We start from the raw sequence: 24,160 nt of genomic DNA on the forward strand, positions 1-24,160 counted from the left end.
CTATTGGGCTGTGAGCCGGTTGTGCATGTCTTGCACATTGTGTTCCAGGTATGTCTGTAATGGTTGTGCTAAAGGAGACAGTAAGTCAGCAAAACTGCGTTTCACCAGCCAGGAAAGTTAATTTGGCTGACTGACCGCTACGCGGTAGATTGGCAAACCCAAGAACCAAGCCATGAACATCCGAACAAGATGAAAACCAGAAAAAAGTGACAGATTTCTACATATGCATTCATTAACTCTGACAGGCGATGATACCTTTTGAAATCCTCTATAGAGAGCTTCTGTAACTCTGGATCCTTCTTCGCTGATAAAGCATCTTTCTTACTCGACACGTCGGTGGATGGCTGTGACCATCTTGCTGTTCCTATTGCCCGTGTCGATTGTTGAGACCGTCTCAGTCTCCTCCCACAGGGAATGAAACTTAGAAAGTAGAAGTGGACGACTGCCGCGAGATGAAGGAGTTTTCTTCCTCCTTCCGAACACCTCGGTCGAATGTGTCACTGAAGGGTTGTCGGCTCGCAGGATCCGGTGAGACTGGACATTAAAAACGCTCTACTCGTACGGGAGAAATGAACGTGTACCTATTTATGATATTTGCTAACTCATACGAGGCTTGACCGATTCACGGAAGCATTCCGAAGAGGCAAGGCTGCTTGCGGGGTAAGATGAAGAATAAGATAGGTTACAAGCAGGACTCGGACCATGATGTCGCAGAGGAAGTAGGAAACGTTTGACACCGACCGATACGTAGAGTACTTGCATCTAATCTCCTGAAAGGAGAAGAGCCCATGGCGCAATCCAATAATGATTGAGCAATGGTTCCAAGCAGATGGACCTCCATGCACGTGAGCGCCACCCTTCTCGGCCGAAATTGATGCAAACCCCACCAGTCAGCTTCGAGGAGTAATCCGGCCAGTCAGACTTGAACTGACACAGCTCGCTTAGAAGGCGACAAGACTAGCGTCTACTGATCTCTTCTTGCCAGTTTATAGATAGGTCTATTATGAATCGCTCCACGGAAATATGTCAGGAGACAAGGGTTTCTAATAAGTGGGAGTAGTATTAGTCTCAGGAATGGCTCGCTAGCGAACTATCTAATAAGTGTATTATCTATCTATAGACGTAGAACGATAGCGATTCTAAAGCTAGAGAGCTTTAGAAGGTAGCCTATAGCCCGTAATCTATATATATCTAGCCCCTAAGAGTCTTAGTACCTCTTCTTCGTAATAGGAATAGAGTTTCTATTGAACTTAAAACCATATAGGTTTTAATAGTTAAGTTAGGACTTAGAAAAGTAATATAGTATAGTCATATACTATAGATATAGAGATTCTATAGCGAAACTATAAGGATTAATTAGAGCTTAATATAAGATTATAGTTTCTAACTTATACGCTAATCTACTTATTGAGTAAACTAGGACAAGGCTAACAGCCATAGGTATCAACGACTCATCCCTCTATAACTTCTGCGCCAAGCACGGCCGAAATCGTTCTGTGGCACGCCCAACCCCTCTCTCTACTTTCATCGACCTCCGTCTCTAAGGTCCAGGTACATCGCCGGTCCTTTCCCCTCCCCAACATTTGTCCCCGCCATATCAAGCTGAGTTACCAGGCACCAAAAGATGACGGATCCTCAGGTCCAAAGCCCTTTATCAGGTATGAGCCGGTTTGAGCAGCTTGGGCGCCCGCTGACGGTCAGGTCAAGAGGATTACCTTCTGCGCCGAGAGGAATCCCATCTCGAATTGGAGCGGCCGGAGAGTACCTTTCTTCAGTTCTTCAAACAGTCTCTCGTCTACGCGAGTCCGTACTGTACGGACCCAGCCTGCTGTGCCTTTATCGACCACACTCCCGATGGATTGCTAGGAACAGCCAGCCGAGCCTTGCCAAATCAGCCGCCCGACGAAGCCTTGTATTATCCTCTGGCTCTATTTGAGAATCTGCAGGAGTTGCCACCGTCCGCCGTGGTGCGCAACCTCGCGCGCAGATATCATGACCGATTCCCATGCTCAGCGCCCTTCATTGCTCGAGTCTCGTCTCTTACTGATAACCATTCGGACCAAACCTTCCACATACTCCTTTCGAAAGCACTGTTGGGAGCCGCCACGTCCGAAGAACCCGACCTACGGTCTCTGACCCAGGTGCTGTGGCGGGCTTGCGTGTCTCTCTGCAACGGATTAGTTGAAATCGATAACGGTCAAGGCAGATCGCTGGAGTATCTCGCCGCGGTAAGTCGTATTATTTGACCGCTGAAGCCGCTGACTGTGACAGAGCACTCTCGTGGTCGCCTTTGGCTGCATGCAGGCAGACGTCGATGTCTGGGGCCAGACTGATATCACCAGTGGATATGTCCAAGCGGTAAGAAGCAGTAGATTCCTTGACGACCGCTCTCCGGGATGGCTCGGCTGACGTCCTTCCGGCAGACTCTCTATCGCACTGATCTCTTGGGCAAATCGAATCCGAGGAGCGGGCGACTTGAGCCTCAGCCTGAGGCTTTCCAGGTGCAGGCTTCAGCGTTCGTCCCTGTTCACCCTCGCCCATCCTAGCCTTATATCTGACTTCTCTCAGTCTCAGGAGCTTCTACCTTTTGGTCGACACTTTACGCTCCATACACTATCACACTCCGGCTTTGGCCGACCCTATCTGGACCATCGAGCTCGGGCCAGAATCTGAACATGATCTCAGAAGTCTTTGCGAAGATCTAGTTCAGAGTCGGCACGATCTACCTCCAGGCCTTTCTCTAGGGGACCTCCTGCTCGTTCTTGTCAGCATCCTTTCCGATATCAACACCCTCTTATGTTCCTTAGGGCCTCTGACGACTCCCTTCCGAAAGGTCAGAGACAGACTGGAAAGTCTAGGTGACGAACGCCAACGGCATCACTTGATCACGGATGCCTCTTTCCCTTCTCCTTCGCACTCGCCATCCGAGTCCACAGCTTTGCGGTTAGACTATAACCCGTATGTTCCTTGTACTATCGATTCCGAGTATGACCGTCTCCGGAGAGGATTGCGCCGAGCGTTGGATACTCTGGAGTCATCTTTGAGGTCTCGTCCCGCAGACTTCGATGGAGACACTAATGTGTCTAGTTCGACATGCCTGACGCTGCTGCACTTGTCGAGGCTCTTCCTGGAAGCCGGGCCAGTGATTCACATTGTTCCGTCGCTGGCCGGATACGAGTCAATGCATCATCAGGCCATTCCACCTCATATTCCACGACCGTGCCTGCCTCACATGGCGGGGATACACTTCGATGACCATATCTTGAAGGTGGCGATCGAGATTCTAGATTCGACCGATGCTGAGAACAAAGCACAACAATCTCAGCATGGCCAGTCAACCCAAGGAACTCACGCGGAAAAGTTCTGTCCAATGTGGTCCCCGCTTGCTCTGTTCTACGGAGCGCTGGCCGTTTGGGCTCGGCTGAGCGATGAGGCGCGCACAGAGAGTGCTCACGCTGTCACAATACCTCTACGGAAGTTGCTACATATGTTTCATACGGAACTGGACAATCTCAAGAATGACTGGGACTGTGCCCGCAAAATGGCAGATGTTGTTGGAACCTTGCTGCTTTGATAGAGCTACAGAGAACTGGGAAGGCAGAAGGCTTGATACACGCCAGAGCAAGGATCAGCGACCTGTTCGTTGATGCAACAAGTGAGATCATACCATATCGCTTGTGGCTGAGGTCGAGTATCTCCAAGCGATCGGCTCATGCTTGCTATCGACAGCACGCTTGTTCCTCTCTGCGCCTTTACCCATAAGTTTTCTGGTACCAGCCCTTGGGATCTTGTCCTTGCACGACAATCGTCCGATCCGCTATCAGCCACTTTCCATCTCCGCCTTTGATCACGATATCCTTCCAGAGACCCCAATGATCGAAACTCGACATATCGGTGATGGAAAAGAAGAAAGCCTGAGTGCGCGCTTCACTTGGGCTGACAAACTCGATATCGATGCTGGTAATGTGATGACGTATGAAGGCGGGACTCCCTCCACGGAGGACTTGGAGAAGCTGCGCTGGCGCCACGGCATTGCCGTTCGGGAGGCGATAGACAGCGTCCTCCCTAAACAAGGTGGACATCTTCTCAACGGACGGTGCTTCCGTTGCAAGGACTGCATAGCGGTGAAAGAGCCCTTCGATCTCGCTTTTGGCCACTGCACGGGCGATCGACCCAGGGGCATTAAAACTATCCATCTTTGAGCGGCTATCAGGCAGTTGTGGTTCACTGAAAAGTAAATAATGTAAGAGTCGTAGACGAGGAAGACACTCCTCACCGAACGGCTTGGGAAATTCACATCCGATTTCCAGGTCTATAAACCGGATTTATGCACCCTGGCCGGATGCTCTGTGGAGAGGCTCTGGGTTTGGTGTCTGATCGATTTTCATCCCCGCCCACTACTCCGTCTGAAAGTCATGGTGGAGGCAGCGCCGAAGTCAACTTAGTATGCCTTCAGAAGGGCTCCCGAAAGAGGGGGCACGGATACAAGGACCAGGACATGAGATTACCGCTCTAAGTAAACCACGGCCGTCGGCTTTATACCACATACAGTCTTTTCCTCTTCGAGGTTGGAAGGTGGCTCCAGACTAGGCTCACTTGCTAACGACTGAAGTCATCACGGCTCTCCATACTAACATCCTCACCCCCATTAATCCCACTTCTCCACAACCTCCTCCGTGCGCCTGTCCGAGACCACTATGATCGGAGCGAGGAATAGCGGAGTTTGTGGGGGGTTTTGGTCACATGATCACAAGGACGATGACTTGATGCGGTCAGCTTCAAAGCACGCTCCGTGAGATGAAGTATAGGTAGCCCTAAGAGAAATTAATATCGCCCAGAATATTAAGAGGAATTGTGCTCACAGGCTTTGCCCGCTCTGGTCGTCATACTAGTATACGACTCGTAATCCTAGATAGTGACAATAGGGGACGAGAAAGTATAAGATAGTCGCCGAGCGCCGTCTAGTCGAGATTTCGTAATCAAATGTTACAGACGGGCCTTGAGGAGGCCAAGCACGAGGTACTTAGGGAAGGAGTACCGAGGTACTACGCACTAGAAATAAGAGGTTACGTAGGGGTACGTGACGACTAGAAAGGGAAAGGCTATAATATATTAATGTGATGGTATAGGCTATATTAATATATTAATATAGTAACTCCCTTATCTATTTGGGATATCCTTATTAAGCATATAGCTACGCTCGTTATCCCTTTTATAGTTATATTCTCTTCATAGTTAATTCGTATATTAACTACTCACAATTCTTATTTACACTACTACTTATACCTTGTAGCCCTTCCACCTAGCTCAAGCTAGCTATAAGGACCGTGACCGAGAGATCCACCTTAGGCTCGACCGGGAGTGGCTCTGAGTCTCTGACACAACATCTTATTCTGTGTCGTCCTTTCGATGGCTTCGTGGACTCGGCATTCGTGAATTTCCCCTTCGTCCACGTACCTCCTTTGTAGGTTTAGGAGCTGTTTAGGCTTCTGGCCGCGGAACGCACCCTAGATCATACTTCTCTACTCGACTGACAGGCTGCTTCACATGAAGACCACCGAACGTCGTCAACACCACCAAGCCTGTGAAGTTTGCCGGCAACGAAAGGCAAAATGCAATGGCCTCAACTCCTGCCGCCGTTGCGAGAGGCGGAAAGTCGGGAACAGCTGTAGCTATCCTTCCACAGACTCGAAAGGAACTGGCCTTCTGGAGTCACAGATTTCGTCAACCGGACCCACTCGTGTTGGTGCTGATATCGACGCTTCAGATCCACGGCACCGCCATCTTGAGCTTCCTGCAGGAGATAGACATGAGCATGGCCCGGCGCCCATTCTCAATCCTCCGGGTTGCGCACCGGTTCCGCAGAGATCGCGAGTGGTGAAAAATGGTCGGGGCAGATATGGTAGGTTGCGGCTCGTGGTGCTTGATGGGCGCAACCGGACTCACGAGACCTAGTCTACATCGGAAACTCGGCCTCGCTGTCGTTTCTTTCGTCTATCCGACGTATCGTCGCTTCGGCGATCGGATCATACAAGTTCACCCAAGATGTCCACCTCTCGGCTTATTCGCATCAACATCAGATGATTGAGACCGTCTCCATGTTCAAGTGCTCGAACGGAACCAACCATCCGCCGGACGTGGATGTTCAAGTGGCTGCAGAGCTGACCACCCACTTCAGCCTGGCCACCACGGGCATCCTCGACCTCTTCGAGCACCATATCCTGCAGGCGCAGGTGCGCCGCTTCGCGCATTCACCAGACCGAGCATGCTGGCCCCATCATGCAGTGCTCTACCTCGTGCTAGCACTGGGAGCACAAGCTCGTGCGCACGGTCAGGGGGACGACTACCTCGCGGATTCCTATTTCCATTTTGGTCTCCATCAGGCCATGGGAGAATTGGTGGATGAGCCTAGCATAGTGACCGTGCAGGCTTTCTGTTTGGACACCTGGTACGCTCTCGCTGCTTGCCGGAGGACGGTCGCTACGATGTATCTGGGCATCGCCACTCAAGCAGACTACACCATCGGGCTGCACAGGCCTGAAGCCAATGTCGTCTTTGGCGCAGAACGCATCACTTCTCGCGAGAAGGCATGGACAGGATTGAGGTTTTGCGACGTGTACGTGGCAGCTTTGTTGGGTAGACCATTAGCGACCTCCAACGGCCATTCCAATGGCACAGCGAACTCTTCTTCCCAGAAAAGAGAAGAGCGGCTTGGGGAACTCCGCGACAGTGCATCTCCTCCATTGAGCGATTTATGTGATACTATGTATCTTCGAGCGCATTCTATCCGAGGTCTACATGAATTGCTCCGTCACTCCTCAACTAGTCGAATCCATTGCGGCACAGCAGCGGGCATGCAGCCCGAAGCTGTCCAGCATGCCTAGAACGAACGGGTTGGTCACTGGCCGTCCTCAAGAGCAAGACGAGATCGGCCTCGCGCAGAGGCATTTCCTGCACTCTGTGAACTTGACCATTGCATATCACTACTCGATCATGCTGCTGACATGTCCCTTCCTCAGATTCCAAGTCAGGATCCAGGTCAAATAGGAGAGACCCAGGAATGATGAAACACATCCGGCCGACGTGTCGACCTTCGCATATGCTTGCGTCTTCTCCGCCATCGAGAAGATCGATGCCGCCAACGGAGTCCTTCAGCAATCGCCGCCCAGACGCCTACGACTCATCATCGACAGCCTCTTCATGGCGGCCCTCTGCATTGGTGTCGCGTACTTCTGGAATCACGATGATGGCTATCCACGCCGAGGCACTGATCTCGAGCGAGCCATCGCGGCGCTCGTGTATTTCGCCCCTTGCAATCCCCAGGCCGCAAGATACGTGCAAATCATCCGACAACTCGTCAAAGCCTTGACAATGCACTAGCAGGAGCGTGAGCGGAGTGCCATGCAGACCCGCAGACGACAGTTCGAAGCTCTCTTCGGGAAGTTGGAACTATCGGCGCAGACGCAACATCAGGAACACGCTGGGAACTCTTCCATTTCCTTGGCCATTGTCTAACGACTTTTGGAGTCCACCTCTGGCCCCCTCGCAAGCCTGCTGGTCGAGGCAAAGAGAGACTCCAGCCTCAAATATCACAGAACATCCAGGCCTCGCACTGCCATTTCTTGACTGGAGCCCAGAGGATCCACAGACTAGTGCTGCTCTAACCCTATTAGGAAAGTTAGGCAAGTGACACTGCGGCACTTATTGCCACCTAGTTTCTCCACCTTCAGTAGTTGCTAGTTAGACAATCAATCAATTCAGTGGGTTCTACAACTAGGGACGAGGTCAATATCTAGGTGTGGGGGGCATCGGTGATATCGGCAGCAGCATCGTTCAGGATGAGCAGTCACTCGTCGAATTCGATCAACAGTTATCGCGACGGGGTGTGTCTTTCCCATTCCGAATCATGGCGCGGACCACTCGAGATTATAAATCAGGAACGAGTGTGTGAAACATGTTGAAGTTGCTACTTAGTCATTTCATCCAAGTGTCCCGAGTCTGGTCTCGACCAGTACGGTGAGGACGGATGGAGAGGAGAAAGGCAGGGTCGCCGCGCCCATGATCCACGAAACCGGTGCCAACCTTCCAACACGGGGTCGAGGCGGAGAACTGCGTACCATATTCATGGTGCGAAGAAGCCTTGAGCGCCAGCAGTGGGTTCTGATGTCAATCTGGATCCATTCGACATTGCGACTGCTCAGGAAATCTGGGAGCAGAACACTGAAGTCTACTACGGTTCGCTAGACACAATGAGATTTCATGACATCTTGACCCGTCCACTTCGGCCGGGTTTCCGTTCAGAAGCGCGACACGACACTTCTTGCCTGGTCCTTGTCTTCTCGTGGAGTTAATTTGCCCGGTGGGCGCTCATTGCAATCCCCTATGTTGAGGGCAACAAGGAACCTGCTCACGCAGTTGTAGGCTGCGATGGTCGCGGTAAGCTCTACCACGTCTCGAGTGCTGAATGCCGCCTGGACCTCGTCGAACAGCTGTCCGGAAACTGCCACATCCTTGGTCACTGCATCGGTGTATCGCACCACGAGCTGTAAAGTGCGGCTCAAGCCCTCCTGTCCACCGGCCAAGATACTGTCCAATGCTGTTTCTGATATGCCAGCCGCGCGTGCCAGCGGTGCGTGATGCATCCACTCATACCATGCCTGATTCAAGACTGCCACTCTGCAAATCGCCAGTTCCCGGACGTCCGCAGCCAGTAAAGTATTGGTGCGGATGTTCCTGAAGAAACAGTCCCATCCTGCTGCCAGTGGCACCGAATGAAGGAGGATCCGATCGAGCTCGAGGAGGCCATCGGGAGCCCGGCGGGCGCGTATACGATCGACGATTTCCCGTTCTGACGACGGCGTGGACGCACTCGGTTCAGGAACGTAGTTGACCCGCATTGTGGTGTTGTGTCTAGCACTCGGGACTAGCAGACCGACCATTCTACTGCACAGCTGAGGGCAACGAACAGTTAGCATGCAGACGTTACAAAGGACAGGTATTAGGGAGAAAGCCAACGTACCAAACCCTGCCTGCCGGAGAAATGTCCTCTTTCCAGAAGCTGTCCAAGATGCCCAGCACAACCCTAGATAATAAGCAGAAAGTTAGGAACGACCCCGGCAATTACATGACAGGTTCTCCAATCCGGCTTGCACATCTCGTTCGCCGGAAAGACTTTGGATTCCACTCCCAAATGCCATTTTCGCTCCGGTGTGGCCAGCCGTGCCAGCCTTCCCGACCAGTGGAGTCGACCTCCCCGGCATGGCCACCGTGGCGTCGTCGCTGGCTCCGGGGGGCCCGGAGGCTCCTGGCCTGATGTCTCCTGTTTTCCGGAATGTGGGGGGATCCCGTACTCAAGTTCAAGCTGCGCGGTTCACGGTTCATATGACTTCAAGATATATACCCCCGAACCTGTCCATTGGCGTCTCATAAAGCTTGGGCAAGTTGAAAAACGGTTACAATGTCGCGTTCCAAGCGGCGCCTGAATCACAACGATCTCAATGCCGACACCATCACGCAAAATGTCATTGCCTTGAATTCCGGGAGCCCGAATGAGCGCCTGGGCTTTATTCTGGAGCGACTGGTTCTCCATCTGCATGATTTCGTCCGGGAAACACGACTGACAAGCCAAGAATGGATGGAAGGGCTCTTGTTTCTAACCAAGACCGGCCAGACTTGCACGCCCCTTCGCCAGGTACGACGGAGCAGCAGGCTCAGTCCATGCTCTCCTTGTTCGTGGATCGGTGCTAACACTCCTATTCGCGGAAGCTAGGAGTTCATTCTACTTTCTGATATCCTGGGCTTGTCGCTCCTAGTAGATTCCATCGATCACCCCAAGCCGGCCAACTCGACTCAAGGAAGCCTCCTGGGCCCGTTTCACACACACGATGCAAACACCATGTCGAGCGGCGACCGCCTGTCATCGGACCCCAAGGGCGAGGATTGTCTCGTGCTCTGCACGGTCAAAGACGTCGAGGGGCAGCCACTGGAAGGAGTCAAGATTGACATCTGGGAGACGGACTCGTCGGGTCACTATGACACGCAGTATGAAGACAGAGCCGCGCCAGATGGGCGGGCCGTCATGACCAGCGATGACCAAGGTCGGTTCTGGTTCAAAGCCATCAAGCCGGTATCTTACCCCATTCCGCACGATGGACCCGTCGGCAAGCTGTTGGCCTCACTTGGTAGACACCCTTGGAGGCCAGCGCACATGCACTTCATGTTTAAGAAACCCGGATATGACGAGCTGATCACGTAAGACCGCCTCCCTGGTGACTTTGGGCTGGACAGTACTGACGTCCTCATCCTTGGCCAGGGCCCTTTTTCTCCGGGGAGACCCATACGAGACTTCAGACGCCGTGTTCGGCGTCAAGGAGTCGTTGTTGGTGGATTTGGATACGGTGTCGGCTGAAATGGCCACCATGTACGGGGTACCCGAGGGCAGCTACTTGTTAAAGCACGATTTTGTGCTTGTTACCGAGCAAGCGGTCCGCACGTTGAAGGATGAAAATGCTCGCCGGGCTTCAGCATCCTTCAATCAGGGGGAAAGGGAGGCCGGAGCTTTGAGGCTCAGCCTCTAAATAGACCGCCGATGGCCCAATATCTCTCACCAACAGACAAATGTGGTAATGACATGTAAGGGTCGTGTAATTCATCAGTCTGCTGAATTCTGCAAAAATTCTTCAGACTGGATATCAATTTGAGATTGCCCGCGGAGGGCTCGGTATGTGGAGCCTCCATAAACGTTTGTCTCGCTTCCGCTGCCACAAGATGCCCAAGATGGGACGAAATAATCATAATTCTCATTAGGATCTTCTTGTGAGCAGTCTCTCTCTATGCCAAGTCTCCCCCAGGCCCCTTGACACTCGCTCTATCAAAAATTCGCCTTTCCTGCTTCAATCCTCCTCCAACTCTCCTGATCCAGACTCTTATACCGCTCCTCGTCCAGATCCGGATAATACTTTCGCCCGCCCTTTCCACTCACATCCCCTAATCAATATTCTTGACTACATTCTTCGCCTGCTTAAACGTAACGCCCGCATCCACCAAGTCTTCCTGGACCATCACCAGCCTCGGCACCGCGTACTTGGACACGCCCTTGGCCCTCAACTCGCTCAACAGCCTCGCCATAAAGGCCGTCTCATTCAACCCATTCCCCTTGTGGCTCGCCGGATCCAACACAATCAACGCCGTCCCCGCCTGCCCGTCATATTTGGCCAACCGCCTCCTAGCAACCACCACGTCCTTACCAACTCCGAAAGAAACCCCCGGACCTCGCCAGCACTGACATCCTCGCCCATCCAGCGATACGTATCCCCAATGCGATCGACAAACTTGATCCAATTATCCCGCTCTTGAAACAATAAATTGCCACTCCGCTGCCACCGGTCCCCGCGTTGGAAAACATCCCGTAAGATCTTCTTCTGCGTTGCCTCCTCTTACCCATAGCAATTCGTGTACGTGCTCCAATCCGCGACCGGGCCGAGAACCGCCGCGCGAGGCAGAAACACCCGCTGTTGATCACGGGGGTAGCACAAGCCCGTGAAAAGTGTAGTCCCGTAGAACAGAGGCATGCAACTATAGATCCGCAGCAAATCCAGGCGTAAAGATGTTGGGAGATGGTCAATTTCCCCGCGAACGAGCGTCGGCCTTCGCATTTGATGATAGGAAATTGTGGAGCACCCAAACCAGTTCCAGGGCCAGGCGGAGACTTTCAGCACCGGCAGCGGTTGCCGGGTTTGTCTGGGCAGTCCGGATGCAAAGGTGTCTGTGGATGCTACTGTACGAAGTATGAAGTTGAAGCTGGAAAGCAAAATCGACACCTTCCCTTGGCTGCGCAACCGTCAGGGAAGACATCGTGGAGGCAGCGCCGAAGACAATGTTGATCTGCAAGGAACAATTCGAGAATACCTATGGTGGTGTACCATATCCGCGTTTAGTGTGCATAAGCGCCTTAGACTTAAAGATTAGCAACATTGATAGCGTAATAACGAAGACATAAGCGGTAATAAGGCAGTGGTTATACGTAACGTCTCGAGAATACTCGCGAGCGTTTACGAGTACTAGAAAAGAGTCTTTAGATAAGCTTAACCACTGTAATAAAATAAAGTCTTATTACATTTGTAGAGTAAATATAAACTAAGTAAGAAATATTAGGTTTATATTAAGCAAGAAGAGAGAAGAGAGCTTTCGCGAACGCTTACGAGCGCTCGCGATGACTAGGCGGCGATACTAATAGTTAGTCTATGTAACGAAGAGAGGTAATTCGCCCCTAAAACCATACCCGTCGACTTATCGATAGGCCCTGACATGAACCGGGCTGAACCCGTTGGCAAAAACCCTACAGGGCTAAGTGATAGTGTTGGACTTTCTTAAACCCGACCTAACACTACCCGTTGCGCAGCCTAGTGGTGGTAGTTATAGTGGACGGAGACGAGAGTAGCAGTGGAGGCAGAAAGAGATGGTAAGATACCGTAGGCGCTAAGACTCAGGAATCGACTAAACTTAGGTACTAAGGGTTACTCGCGGTACGGCACTAAACTCGGGTATTCTGTGGAGGCGCGCACCAAATCCTATGTCGACGGCAATGTAAGTAATATGGCCTTCCTCTCGGCAGCTAAGATGAATAGCGACAGGCGCCCTTGGGCCAAAGGAGAGACCTCCGATATCCCAACGGGCTGTTGTGGAGGGTCTCCGAGATACATTGGCCTGCGGACCGACCGGCACTCTCCATACCTGCGTCAGTGGCTTAGCGGTCTACATCGTCGGTCATCTCGCTTCTCTGCTGGGGTTTCTTCGTATGGCATACGTATTAGTGAGATGTGAACTTCATAAAGGGGAAGTGCACCTTGTCACAGCCCTTCTCCCACGGCTGCTGGCGACTTTACTTGGTCCAAGATTGTGATTGCCATGGCTACTCAATTGGAGGCATCGGGCATCAATGGGCTCCAAGAGGTTACCACCAGACCCAACGGCATGTCAGATAAGCCGTCGAGCCAAGTCCTCATCGTCGGCGCCGCCGTTGTAGGCTGTTTGACGGCGATCCAGCTTGCCCAAGCGGGCATTGATTCTGAAATTATCGAGATGCTCCCGAAGTCCAGCGATGATCCTCGTTCGTGCGGGTATTTTGGCGCCGCGCAGCTGTTCTTGGACGAGCTCGGAATCTACAAGTTGATGCGAAGCCAAGGGTTCATGACACGCGGTCTATGCTGGCGAACAGCCCCAATCGACGACGGGAAAGGCGGCAAAAGGACAGGAGACATCATCGCTTCACAGCCGTTGTGTGCGCTCGATGACACCGTGTTTCCCGTGGGCTCCGGACTGCTCAACCTCACGCAAGGTCAGCTGAATCGAATCTGCATCCAAGAGGCTCTGAAGACAGGACGGGTTCGCATACATTTCAACACCCAGCTCGAGTCAGTTGACGAGAACACGGCCGACGGGGTCGTGGTGACGGCACGGGACGTCAACTCGGGTGAAACGAAGCAGTACCGCGGGAAGTACCTGGTGGGCGCGGATGGCGCACGGTCCGCCACGCGAAAGGCGCTCGGCCTCGCATTCCCCGGGTATACATGGCCTGAACGCCTCCTCGCAACGAATGTCATGGTCATGAACGAAGAGGAGATCCTCTATCACACCCATTATGTCATGAGTGATGTGCATTGGGCCGTCATCACCCCTCTCCAGGACCCTGTCGTCGGTCAGTCGACGCTATGGAGATATACCGTGGCTCTGGACCCCAACGACCCTCGGCCTGATGACGAAATCATATCCGATGCCAATATCCTGAATCATTACGAATCCATCATGGCCGGTCGGCGCCCATTGCAAGTCGAGATCCGAGCGCGATCGATTTACAACATCCATCAGCGTCTTGCACCGACATTGCGAAAGGGAAATTGCCTGCTCGCTGGTGATGCGGCACATGTAAATAATGTAAGTCCCTCAGCCTCCTTGACCGGGCCGCCGAATTGACTGACGTGGGAAAAAGCCCATCGGGGCAATGGGTTTGAATACGGTAAGCTCCAGCCCCAGCTATGATCCGATGTTCCAGGTCACAATGAAATCCTGACCCTGGTGCTGACCGCTACTGCACAGGGCATGCTGGACAGCGATGCGCTCGGAAAGGCGCTGATCATGATTCTGAAAGAAGGCCGTTCGGACAGCGTCCTCGACATCTACAACGACGAGCGCCGGAAGGTGTTTCAATTCTTCGTCAACCCGACAAGCGCGGAGAACAAAATGCGCGTACATCATCACCCTCCGGAGACAGCGGTGCGAGATGACTGGTATTTCCGCATGATGGCGGATCCGTCGAAACTGACCGAGGATCAACTTAAGGAGTCCATGAAGCCGTACATGGAGACGTGGAGGACGGATATTCGAAAACTGGCTAAGAGCATGGCATGAGCGAGATCGAGACCGACATTTGGCAATATTTGATCCAGTACAGGCCTGGAGGAAGGATGCAGAGATGTCGAGCGTGGTTGATACTCTTCTGTTGGCACAGACTCGGCTCTGGCCGTGGCTCATGAACGTGTCGAAAAGATATCGGACACGGCACATGATGACGGATGCGAATAGCATTGACATGATATAGTACAGGTGGGCTTCTCTCGATAGAAAACCGAAATTGGAACTTCCCCAATCATTCTCCATATCTATTCAAGACTCACCTCGCAATACAGCCAAGACATAAAGGGGACGGGAGACTCCAACCGAGAAGGCACCGCGGAAGGAGTAACTCTACCGCGACTTTCGTACTAGGTGAGAATAACAGCGGGGTGGCTGGAACAGTCGTGATTTATACGAGCTGGTTTGTGGCTTCAGTCCAAGCTTCTAGAATCAAAACAATACACCATCCAATTTCTGTTCAGTAGGGATAGAATGGTGCGGAATGAATGCATTGAGCGCTCTGTCCTGCAGAGGGCTTCTGTATGTACTATATGAGGAGGAAAGCAGAAACCTCGGTAAGAACTGTAAATGCCTCCGGGCTATCCTGAGCGTGGTGAGCTGAACGGAGACAGCCTTGCTACCTGAGAGCGGCGCACAGGCCGCTTGGAGCGCTCTGCTTGGCCAGATAGCTAGCCACGAGGCTTCTGTATATCTGTCTTCGGTGCCCCTTGACGTGAGACGCCTGAACGAAACAAAGTTTCCCCAATTTAATTCATAGCCTTGAAATACACCAACAATGGCGAAAGATCTAGCCTGAAATAGAAAGACTAATTTGACCAAGGTCTTACCACGGCGAAACTCTCCAGCAGAGAATAATAGCAATCATCATGCGTAACGGTAAGACCCCTCCTGTCGGGTCTCGAGGAACGGTAGCTGGTCAGGAGCCCATCTCAGCCCTCAGTCTTCTCCGGCGTCCAGGTGGAGAATGCCATTCCCTCCAGTACCTTGCTCCACTGCTCCGTCTCGGGATCCAACCGCGCATCGAACTCTTTCACGGCGTTTCGGACGACTTTAATCCTACCTGGGCTCATGGGAGTGAATTTGGCAGGGTAATCGCGAGGCTGAGCGATCACACCTCCGACCAGATCGTCAATGGGAGGAGGAATGGACTGTCTTTGATTGTCTAAGACCTTGGAAACGTTAAATCCCCAGGGGAGTCGGGAAATGCCCAAGAAGAAGGATCTCTCGGTGATGTGGATGCCCGGACAGAGGCGCCGGACTGCGCCGAAGGTAAAAGTGTCGCGCTTCTTGGAGTCTCCCGTGACTGATTGATAGAGCGTCGTCTCATCGTCAGCGAATCTGTCCGGGTTGAATCGACGCGGATCGGGCGAGCGTTCCGCGCCCATGTGAATGGACCTTGTTTGGAATGGTCAGTAAACATGCTTGCTGTCATTGTTGACGACGGTCGCTCCCTTGGGGATGACATAGCCGTTGAAGACATCATTTTTGGTCACGGCATGAGACATAACCAAGATCACGGCTGACATCCAACGCAGGCTTTCTTTGATGCAGTAGCGAATGTAGGGCAGGTCGGCTTAGTCGTCGATGAGTGGCAGTCGATCACGCCCCACTACCCGGTGGAGCTCCTCTTGAGCCTTCTTCTGCACTTTATGGAATATTAGTACCGCGAGAACGGAGCCATAGAGGGTAGACGCGGTGGTGTCGGAGCCGACTTCGAGCAGGGTGCCGTAGATATATCCGGCTGCGTCATCGGAAAAGCCCTTCATTGTCTGCTGCCTCAAGAAGTCGTTGTAGAAATAAGGCTTTGATGTAGAATCTGTTACTTGCATCACAAACACAGAATGGGTTCAGTGGATCTACCAGTCCTGTGACATCTTCCAGACCTTGCTTCGCCATCGTGCAGTGGCTTCCATAGAGCTCCTTCCATATTTTGTGGAGCTTGGCCGCGTATGATACATTAGGAGTCAAAGCGGCACGCAGCTTCTGTATAATGGGAAATATGTTGGCAAGTCGGGCGCTTGCGCTTCGCACCATCTTGCCCCATCTCTCGAAACCATATAGAAGAAAATTGGTTAACCCTTGGATGAAAGCCTGGAGATCATCTGGCACTCACACTGAATAATTGTTGCAGTCTCAGGTCTTGCAGGCTCGGACGACGATGCCAGAAGATCATCTGAGTGGTTAGCTGTACCTTCTAATGTGATTGAGAAAATCATCAGGAGTATCAAGGAGGCCTGCCAGGACGAATTTGGTCTCGAGATGCTGATATGGAATGTATGTGACGGCGGCTTTCATCATTTGGTGGATCATTCGCCAATTGTCTCCATATCGTTACCGGTGCCATTAGCGGAGGTTATCTCTCCAGACAATGACATATAGAGGAGGACAATTAAATGGCAAGTTGCCCAAAACATCGTGATGGGAAGAATAGTTCTTGTGGGAGACAAAGAAATGGTATGCCTAACTAACCATTGCCACCCCCGCTGGCGATTGTTTGACCTATGTACATGTTCGGCCGATCCGAATAACTGCCACTCCTCTTATCCAGCAGGTCCTTGACTGCAGTGTCGGATGAGAGGACGATCATCTGTGTCGTCCGAGAATCAATGAATAGATCGGCCTGCAACGATAACAGTTCGAAATAAGACCCCCATAGTAAGTCAAGAAAATACCAATATGCTCGAGCCCATTTCTGCAGCTGAAGATCCGGGTTTGCTCAGACATCTGGTGGTTGAAAGTCACTTACCTGCTTTCCCTACGAGATGAAGTTTGCCCAATAGGAATTGTAGGTGGCCCTGGCGGAAGACCGGGTGGCCTACTGCCTATATTGGACAGTTTGAAAAGCGTAATGATACATCCTAAGATGGCCACTACCGCCAATAAACCCGGTGAGATGCTTAGCGTTTTTATAGAACTTGAACTCAACAAGGTGTGCAAGGGAAGTGATTATGAGCGCCAAACAATATTGCTTTGTTTCAACACGAGAAGACAGCGACAAGAGGCAGAGACACGTCTGCTTCATTCAAGATCCCGTTGGGCTGATCTGATTGCTTTCGCTATTCCGGGTGGCATATTCAGTGATGCTGAATTGAGTTCGACCCCGCCGCAGAGGTTTGACCTAGACGCCACCACTTTTGCGCCGCCTAGAGGCGACCCGGGGATGAGGGATCAAAAATCTCCGCCTTTGCCCGAGAGAAGAGGTGCGACCGGTCGGCCTGTCCCACAGGCCAGGTCCAGCGATGTGGAGGGCCGCGCCGCGGGGGTCAGAGGTGGAAGCCTCCGAGGGTAGGCCAAGGCTGTGAAGCACCTCGGGACGACAGAGGTCGTGAGAGGAAGAACGAACCCGTCATTTCTCTTATCCCACGAGCCGACGGAAAGTGTATCCCTTTAGCGTAGTATGTTTTGACATTCATTAATTACGGAGGCATGTACTAAACCTGTATTGACGCCAATTCAAATTACAAGGTTCCATTTCATTGCCTAGCGGGATATTTCTGGAAGAGCTAGGCGCTGGCGCCTAAAAGTCCCTAAATGTGTGAGTCGTGACTTCCGCGTAGGCTTTTGTCTCGGTACTAGCTACTGTAATAAGTGATAGGTAAGTTAGGGCGGGGCTAGCAAGGCCTCTAGAGCTATATCTTTATAATACGGTCTTTAATGAGAAGTTATACATCTTAGTAACCCCGCTAGTATAGTCTATAGCCTAAAACGAAGCCGTAGCGAAGATATAGAAAGTATCGGTCGTAAATACGGCCGCTTAGACATTAAAGGAGATCGACGTACTATTCGGTAGATATAGAACGGACAGAAAGGATAGACGAAAAGAGGAGAGGAAATAGATCAGTAAGCTTATCGACGATTAGAATCTATTAGATCAGAGTCGTAGAATTTATATAGCCGAGGTCGTCCTCTATATTAGGTTAAGTTAGTTACTTAAGTATCGAATTATTAAGTAGTTAAGTCTACGCCACGAAAGCTAAGAGAAGAGAGGGTTGAGTGACCGCGTTCGGGACTCATAGGAGATGATCGTAACTCGCGAAAATAGCGAGAGGGTTCCTTTCGTAATATATCAACTAGTCTCTTATTAAGTAGAAGTATTGTACTATATAAGGCTTTAAAGGGTAGACTCGGCGACGCTACTTTTAAAAGAGCCCGTATTTTCATTAGATATACTTAGAGCCTCGGTAGGCGCCGTGACGGTAGACTCGAAGGGGCTAATTATAGCTATTAGTGTGAATCTCTACCGAGGTCGGGCTTTATATAGCCCCGCGCCGAGGTACTAGGCGTTCTAGCCCCCGCGACTGGTGAGATACGGGTGATCGCTCACCCGGCTCGCGCGAGCCGGGGGTGAGTATAGGGCGGCATCACCCTAGGCCCCGATCGGGGGTGAGTCGCGAGCAGATTTCCCAAACCTTGGCGACTCAGGTAGATCTTGGTTTGCTTTCTTGTCCACATCCTGTTACCAACTGTGGACTACGACCAGACTCCGGCCCAAACATCTCGGTCCACAATGTCGATCTGCAGAGCAACAGCACTGATGGGCCCATGATTTGCCTGTATGGACTACTTACCAAGGATAACCGTCCGCCCGTCGCATGAAAGGCTACAAGTACCGTCTCTGGAAGGGCTGGTCACGGCGAGCTTGTCTAACTCAGATGGGTTGTTGCACCCGTTCTCATACCCACCGGGGCCTGCTCAGGATGGAGTGCCAGAGCAGAAGGACACAGAGATTGCGATGCTATGTGATCTATTTTCTCGCACTTTGAACCAATTCCTGGCCATCACAGGCAGTGAGCTCACACTGCTTCTCCCTGCTCCCACCGAGACCTTTGACGACCAGACTTATGGTGTCAAGGAATTTCCCATTGGGTCGCTTTCTTTGGTTCTGACAAGGCTTGTAAAACAACACTTTAAGGGTGGATCAGGCGGCAGCTCCGGCAACTCTGTCCAGAATAAGCAAGCTGTGGAACTTTTGCAACGAACCACGATACATCTGGAGAAATATCGAGACGCCCTGACAAAATCTCCATCAACGGTTCAGAGTGGCACCAGCGGAGTTCCATTGTCCGACTTGGCAATCCTGTCATTGCAGTGTCTTGTCGAAACCCTGTACGACTTGACGCTTCCTCAAATCCGCCTGACAGCTGTATATTCGATAGCTAACCCGTACCCGTTTTGGATGGAAAACGCGTTAGTTGATAAGTTACTGTACGACTCTGGCTGGGATGAGAGCAAAACTAGCTCTTTGCCCAGGGACATTCGATTTCGTTACTATCTCAGCTTCTTGGCCACTGGTGCTCCAGACCTCAAACGGAGACGGTCATCCGCACACTTCAAAGAACGCTACTCTCCAATTCATGTGTCTCGACATTGCAACTGCGATAGGCTGAGTGTAGACCTCAATACGGTTGACACAGCAATTGCCAGCCCCTACTTCAATCTGGTGACGTTCTCTCCAATCGGAGGCCACCACCATGGTGGCCTCAAACTGAAGAAACAGAAGCTTCCGTCGGAGAAAGATGCAAGCTTGGTCTTTGTGGCATTCTCACATCTAAGGTCTGATGGTCTGGGATCCAGCGAGGAGAACGCCCTGCCTCGATGTCAAGTGGAGTATCTCCAAGGCCTGAGCAATCAACTGCTACCAGAAGAAAAACATCCAGTGCCATTCTACATCGATACGCTATGTGTCCCAATACGAGGTCCGGCGAAAGCCTCTGCTCTCCGGAATATGCAACCTGTTTTTGAGAATGCCCGAAAAGTCCTTGGGCTCGATATTGGACTTTCCGCCACAGCAGTCTCCTCATTCGCCCAAGAAAACTTAACACGAATACGTTACTCATCCTTCATGCAGAGGTTATATACAGTAGCGGAATGCACAGTCTCTCCAGACATGTACTTCCGTTTTCAGGGTGACTCCTTGGTTTCCTTGAAGGACCTTACCTCAACCTTCGACATGAACGAGGAACTCCCGTTGCTAAGCACAGTCAGTTTCAAAGACCGCCGGCGAAATACCTTGACGCCGGAAGATTTTGATGATTTGTCACTCGCTTTGACATGGCTAAGTGATGATCTCCATGTCTTGAAGATGTATTCAAAGGGACAATTAGACAAGTCGTTGGCTAAGGTCAGCATCAACGCAGCATTCCCTTCGGTATCCGATGAGTGGTCTGCTAGCCGTGAGGTAGACGGCGTGTACTTTTTGCGAAGACTGCTTCGACTGGGCTTCCTGGCGCTTCCTCAGATGAGGTACTTTGCGCAAGCCAATGAAGCCGCAACTTTGGACGAAATCGCCAACAAGACACTCGAAGCATACAGGGTACCCTTGAACGAATCCGGTTCGCCAAAAACCCGCCTGCTCCCTAGTTACCTTCGCGAATGTTCTGACATTAATCACGTCCTGGAACGTCTCGGGACGCTATATAAACTGACCAGCTCATTACGACTATAGACTGACTCTGCAACACCTCGATTTCTACTGCTAGACTGAGAACATAGAGGGGAACCCAGTACAGATAGATTCTGCCCAGTCACTGTCTACTCCTACAAGTGCTGTGGTTGTGAAAACTTTCAGAACCGTCAGACGGATTTTCTTCTGCACTGTCGACACCTGTTCAAAAGTCTTATAATGAGCGCTCGGTTCATTCTCCGGGCTGCGGCTCGGAGTCTACCATGAAGCTACTCGTGATCGGACACGGCTTGATGAAAGTGTGGCGGTGCACAGCAGCAATCAACGCCTCGCGCAGCCTCAGGGGCTGAAACTGGCGCCAATCTCCCTCCTTGTTTCGTGCTTCTCCCGCCTCCAAACTCTGAAACGCAATGTGGTTCAACCTCCGACATTTGAGCGTCTCGCTTCAGGCTGCGCCCACCACTCTCCCCATGCGATTCTCGTGCCTCCAGTCGTCAAGAACCTATTTTCAACGAGGTGTGCGGCCATGCCGAAGCACATCACAGTTCCCATCACTGATAGAGCTCGTTGAATCCGATCAATGAGAGGCATCGAATCTTGTCCGGCTCGGTTGCGGCCGAGCTGAAGCGACGAAGCCTTGCGCCGTCCAGCCTAGAGCCCTGACACGGGTCTGTCTCGAGAAGCAACTCTATTTATACGCTTAACAAACCCCTAACGATCTCCATGTGATGCATTAGGGATCTCCATCGATCGCCCTAGACTCGAGGGTAAGGAGCAAGTACATAATGAGCGCCCCCAAACCCTACTCACTCCACGAAAGAGTGTCTTCGTCTTTATTTACCATTCCATCTACCCAGCCTTGTTCGTCGAGAACCCTGTATTCACCGTCATGTCGCTCGTTAATATGATTCCCTCCCGCTTTTTTGTGCTGTTTGCCCTGGCTGTGTTTGCCAACGCCCAGTCTGCTCCGGACTTCCCTGTGCAAGTATCGACGAATCTGCGGGTTGACTTCCAAAGTTCTTCAACCAGCGTCAACCCGGCTGGTGTGCTCATATCCCGTGATGGTGAGTAGCTCTCTATCCTCTCTGTTGCATAATCTCCTATACTCTTCCAGTCCACACCTGAGCTCGGGCAATGTCTGATATCGAGTCCCAATACTAGACGTCCTTGCCGCCCCGACGATCGATGGACCGACGGACTCATCCCGAACACTGGATTTCATGATCTTCATGGTCGACCAAGACGCCACCTCGCCCGACGACGCCAACACACGCGTGCAGTTCCTCCAATGGTACCAGCCCAACCTGGGGGGAGCATCAGAGGTGCTCTCCGACTTCGGGACTGACGCCCAGAATTTCACCTCTGCTCCGGCGGTTTCGTACATGCCGCCGACGCCGCCAGCCGGGGACGAGGCTCACCGGTACACGTTGCTGCTATACTCGCAGCCCGAGGGGTTCAGCATCCCGGCATCTTTCGAGTCGTTCTTTGATTCGACGGATTCGAACGCTCGGATCAGCTTTGATATGGCTGGGTTCGCTGCCGCCGCGGGGATCGGCCAGCCCGTCGCCGCGAACTGGTTTGAGGTCCAGAACACGTCACAGGCGGTGACAAGCAGCACAGCAGCGACTTCGAGCACGACAGCAAGCTCGACTTCTGCGTCCACTTCCACTTCCACTTCCACAACAATATCAGCGTCCACGTCTTCTACGACATCTACTTCCACCTTCAATTCTAGCTCTATCTCTACGCAGTCGTTCGTATCCAATACCACCATGACGGTCGCCACTGTTACGGCATCAGCCACTGCAAGCGATTTGACGAGCCAGACTCCAGCCGGACCATCAACCATGACGGTGGTGACAACGGCAGGGATACCTACAACTACGGCCTCGGCCAGCGCCGGCGCCAGCACGCAGCCAAGCGCTAGTGCAAGCGGCAGTCTAGCGAGCGGCTCTGGCGCATGCATGGTCGACGTGCGTGACAGCATGAGCAGGCTGGTGGTAGCGTTAGTGTTTGGCGTCGCTGGCGCTGGACTGTGGCTGCTGTAAAATGACCGGTAGGCCCTGGGCCGGGCCTCTCACGACTCTGTTTATGTCTTGTATCATCACGGCATTTGTATACTAGGAGGCTCCCATGCTGTTAGACTTGGAGTACATAGGTATTTCGGGATGGAATGGACGAACAGGCTCAGGCCATGAGCTTCAACTGCTTCGGGGACTAGGGAACGGTATTACAATTGTTTTTTCCTCTTTCATGAAAGAGTTAAAAAGGAGGATTTTGACCCACGGAATGACTTGTGCTTAAGCATATGGGCACCTCGTTACCTATCCCGCAGGACACGGACTCTCTCCGACCGGGGCGCGGTTTCTGATAGATCCTCTGCTAGAGGTCTGCTTCGCAGAGCGAGATCATGAAGACAGGTCTGCTATCCCTTCCGACCAGTGTCGGCACCCTCGACCCTTCGCCACAAGACCCTCGGGGGGCTCAAATAGCGCTATGTTTGGTGCTGCTGCGACTGTTCTTTCGTCCGATCCAGATCAAAACGGCACCCATGACGGCACTGGTAAGGAAGACGCCCATGCCGGCCAAATTCACCCATACTTTGTGCATCATGGACAACTCGTGGGCGGCGAACAGTTCGGTGTTATACGGGTCTTTGGTGCGGTACTCCTGGTCGCGCAATTTTCGATTGATGGCTCTCATGTAGCCAAAGGCGGCCGAGTACATGAAGAACATGACCAGATCCCATGGACACGCGAGGGCGACGGGGCGGTAAGACATCTTGAAGGGGACGAGGGCAAGGACGAGTCCGGTCACGACGGCGAAGGCGCCGAGGACGAGCTCAAAGGTCTGCAATGGCACCGAATTTTACATCAGCCTCAAGCCTTTTCAATAGCCTGCCAACATATGCTCAACGGAGACCTACGAGTTTGCTTGAGATGTTGCTGCTTAGCCAATACCCTTTCTCCGGCTTGTATAACCAGATGGTGAGTACCCCGACGCCTATCTGGATGAGGCGAATGATACCATTGACGACGATCACGACCTTTTGATTCCTCGTCGCGTCAGCGTAGGCCATGGCGAAGCGAATGTAGGTGAAGATAAGGGGATGAAGAAACCGGGCAGCAAATATGTGCACACTCCAAACGGTTTGAATTACCGCGGCGACGATCGAGTATTTGTACCGCGAACAACTCGACCACAGGAAGGCGTCCGATCTGCCGACGCGAGAATTTGTCAAAACGGGCACAAGAGACACGCCTGAAGCCTGCTGGCTGCCGTTCATCGGATTGACGAGAGGCCAGTGATTGCGGGCCCCTTATGTCGCTACGCCTGAGATTGAAG

General features: G+C 52.1%; 12 protein-coding genes across 12 annotated transcripts; 6 read left to right on the top strand and 6 right to left on the bottom strand.

Annotated features, from left to right (window-relative positions):
* Positions 1–1,624: 1,624 nt before the first annotated feature.
* Positions 1,625–3,574, top strand: Z520_03655 (uncharacterized protein; the record flags this gene model as incomplete). Its single annotated transcript, XM_016774165.1, has 5 exons — positions 1,625–1,658; positions 1,702–2,228; positions 2,272–2,358; positions 2,424–2,515; positions 2,569–3,574. 5 exons carry the CDS (start codon positions 1,625–1,627, stop codon positions 3,572–3,574), a joined length of 1,746 nt encoding a protein of 581 aa, XP_016635111.1.
* Positions 3,575–3,752: 178 nt separating this feature from the next.
* On the bottom strand, positions 3,753–4,196 carry Z520_03656 (uncharacterized protein; the record flags this gene model as incomplete). The annotated part of the gene is made up of 1 exon (XM_016774166.1): positions 3,753–4,196. The coding sequence occupies one exon, from the start codon at positions 4,194–4,196 to the stop codon at positions 3,753–3,755; it is 444 nt and encodes a 147-aa protein (XP_016635112.1).
* A 1,421-nt stretch (positions 4,197–5,617) lies between these two features.
* On the top strand, positions 5,618–6,884 carry Z520_03657 (uncharacterized protein; the record flags this gene model as incomplete). Its single annotated transcript, XM_016774167.1, has 3 exons — positions 5,618–5,711; positions 5,768–5,902; positions 5,956–6,884. 3 exons carry the CDS (start codon positions 5,618–5,620, stop codon positions 6,882–6,884), a joined length of 1,158 nt encoding a protein of 385 aa, XP_016635113.1.
* A 1,413-nt stretch (positions 6,885–8,297) lies between these two features.
* Z520_03658 (uncharacterized protein) lies at positions 8,298–8,897 on the bottom strand (the record flags this gene model as incomplete). Its single annotated transcript, XM_016774168.1, has 1 exon — positions 8,298–8,897. One exon carries the CDS (start codon positions 8,895–8,897, stop codon positions 8,298–8,300), a length of 600 nt encoding a protein of 199 aa, XP_016635114.1.
* Positions 8,898–9,457: 560 nt separating this feature from the next.
* Positions 9,458–10,577, top strand: Z520_03659 (uncharacterized protein; the record flags this gene model as incomplete). The annotated part of the gene is made up of 3 exons (XM_016774169.1): positions 9,458–9,691; positions 9,770–10,251; positions 10,313–10,577. The coding sequence occupies 3 exons, from the start codon at positions 9,458–9,460 to the stop codon at positions 10,575–10,577; spliced, it is 981 nt and encodes a 326-aa protein (XP_016635115.1).
* Positions 10,578–10,986: 409 nt separating this feature from the next.
* Positions 10,987–11,570, bottom strand: Z520_03660 (uncharacterized protein; the record flags this gene model as incomplete). The annotated part of the gene is made up of 2 exons (XM_016774170.1): positions 10,987–11,224; positions 11,440–11,570. 2 exons carry the CDS (start codon positions 11,568–11,570, stop codon positions 10,987–10,989), a joined length of 369 nt encoding a protein of 122 aa, XP_016635116.1.
* A 1,336-nt stretch (positions 11,571–12,906) lies between these two features.
* Positions 12,907–14,406, top strand: Z520_03661 (uncharacterized protein; the record flags this gene model as incomplete). The annotated part of the gene is made up of 3 exons (XM_016774171.1): positions 12,907–13,932; positions 13,988–14,014; positions 14,095–14,406. 3 exons carry the CDS (start codon positions 12,907–12,909, stop codon positions 14,404–14,406), a joined length of 1,365 nt encoding a protein of 454 aa, XP_016635117.1.
* Positions 14,407–15,341: 935 nt separating this feature from the next.
* Z520_03662 (uncharacterized protein) lies at positions 15,342–15,797 on the bottom strand (the record flags this gene model as incomplete). The annotated part of the gene is made up of 1 exon (XM_016774172.1): positions 15,342–15,797. One exon carries the CDS (start codon positions 15,795–15,797, stop codon positions 15,342–15,344), a length of 456 nt encoding a protein of 151 aa, XP_016635118.1.
* Positions 15,798–15,986: 189 nt separating this feature from the next.
* Z520_03663 (uncharacterized protein) lies at positions 15,987–16,446 on the bottom strand (the record flags this gene model as incomplete). Its single annotated transcript, XM_016774173.1, has 2 exons — positions 15,987–16,214; positions 16,273–16,446. 2 exons carry the CDS (start codon positions 16,444–16,446, stop codon positions 15,987–15,989), a joined length of 402 nt encoding a protein of 133 aa, XP_016635119.1.
* Positions 16,447–18,967: 2,521 nt separating this feature from the next.
* Z520_03664 (uncharacterized protein) lies at positions 18,968–20,857 on the top strand (the record flags this gene model as incomplete). The annotated part of the gene is made up of 1 exon (XM_016774174.1): positions 18,968–20,857. One exon carries the CDS (start codon positions 18,968–18,970, stop codon positions 20,855–20,857), a length of 1,890 nt encoding a protein of 629 aa, XP_016635120.1.
* Positions 20,858–21,704: 847 nt separating this feature from the next.
* On the top strand, positions 21,705–22,863 carry Z520_03665 (uncharacterized protein; the record flags this gene model as incomplete). The annotated part of the gene is made up of 2 exons (XM_016774175.1): positions 21,705–21,879; positions 21,977–22,863. The coding sequence occupies 2 exons, from the start codon at positions 21,705–21,707 to the stop codon at positions 22,861–22,863; spliced, it is 1,062 nt and encodes a 353-aa protein (XP_016635121.1).
* A 436-nt stretch (positions 22,864–23,299) lies between these two features.
* Positions 23,300–23,894, bottom strand: Z520_03666 (uncharacterized protein; the record flags this gene model as incomplete). Its single annotated transcript, XM_016774176.1, has 2 exons — positions 23,300–23,665; positions 23,742–23,894. 2 exons carry the CDS (start codon positions 23,892–23,894, stop codon positions 23,300–23,302), a joined length of 519 nt encoding a protein of 172 aa, XP_016635122.1.
* Between the last annotated feature and the right edge of the window lie 266 nt (positions 23,895–24,160).

Source organism: Fonsecaea multimorphosa (genome assembly GCF_000836435.1).
Source record: "Fonsecaea multimorphosa CBS 102226 unplaced genomic scaffold supercont1.5, whole genome shotgun sequence".
In the NCBI taxonomy this organism is placed as follows: domain Eukaryota; kingdom Fungi; phylum Ascomycota; class Eurotiomycetes; order Chaetothyriales; family Herpotrichiellaceae; genus Fonsecaea; species Fonsecaea multimorphosa.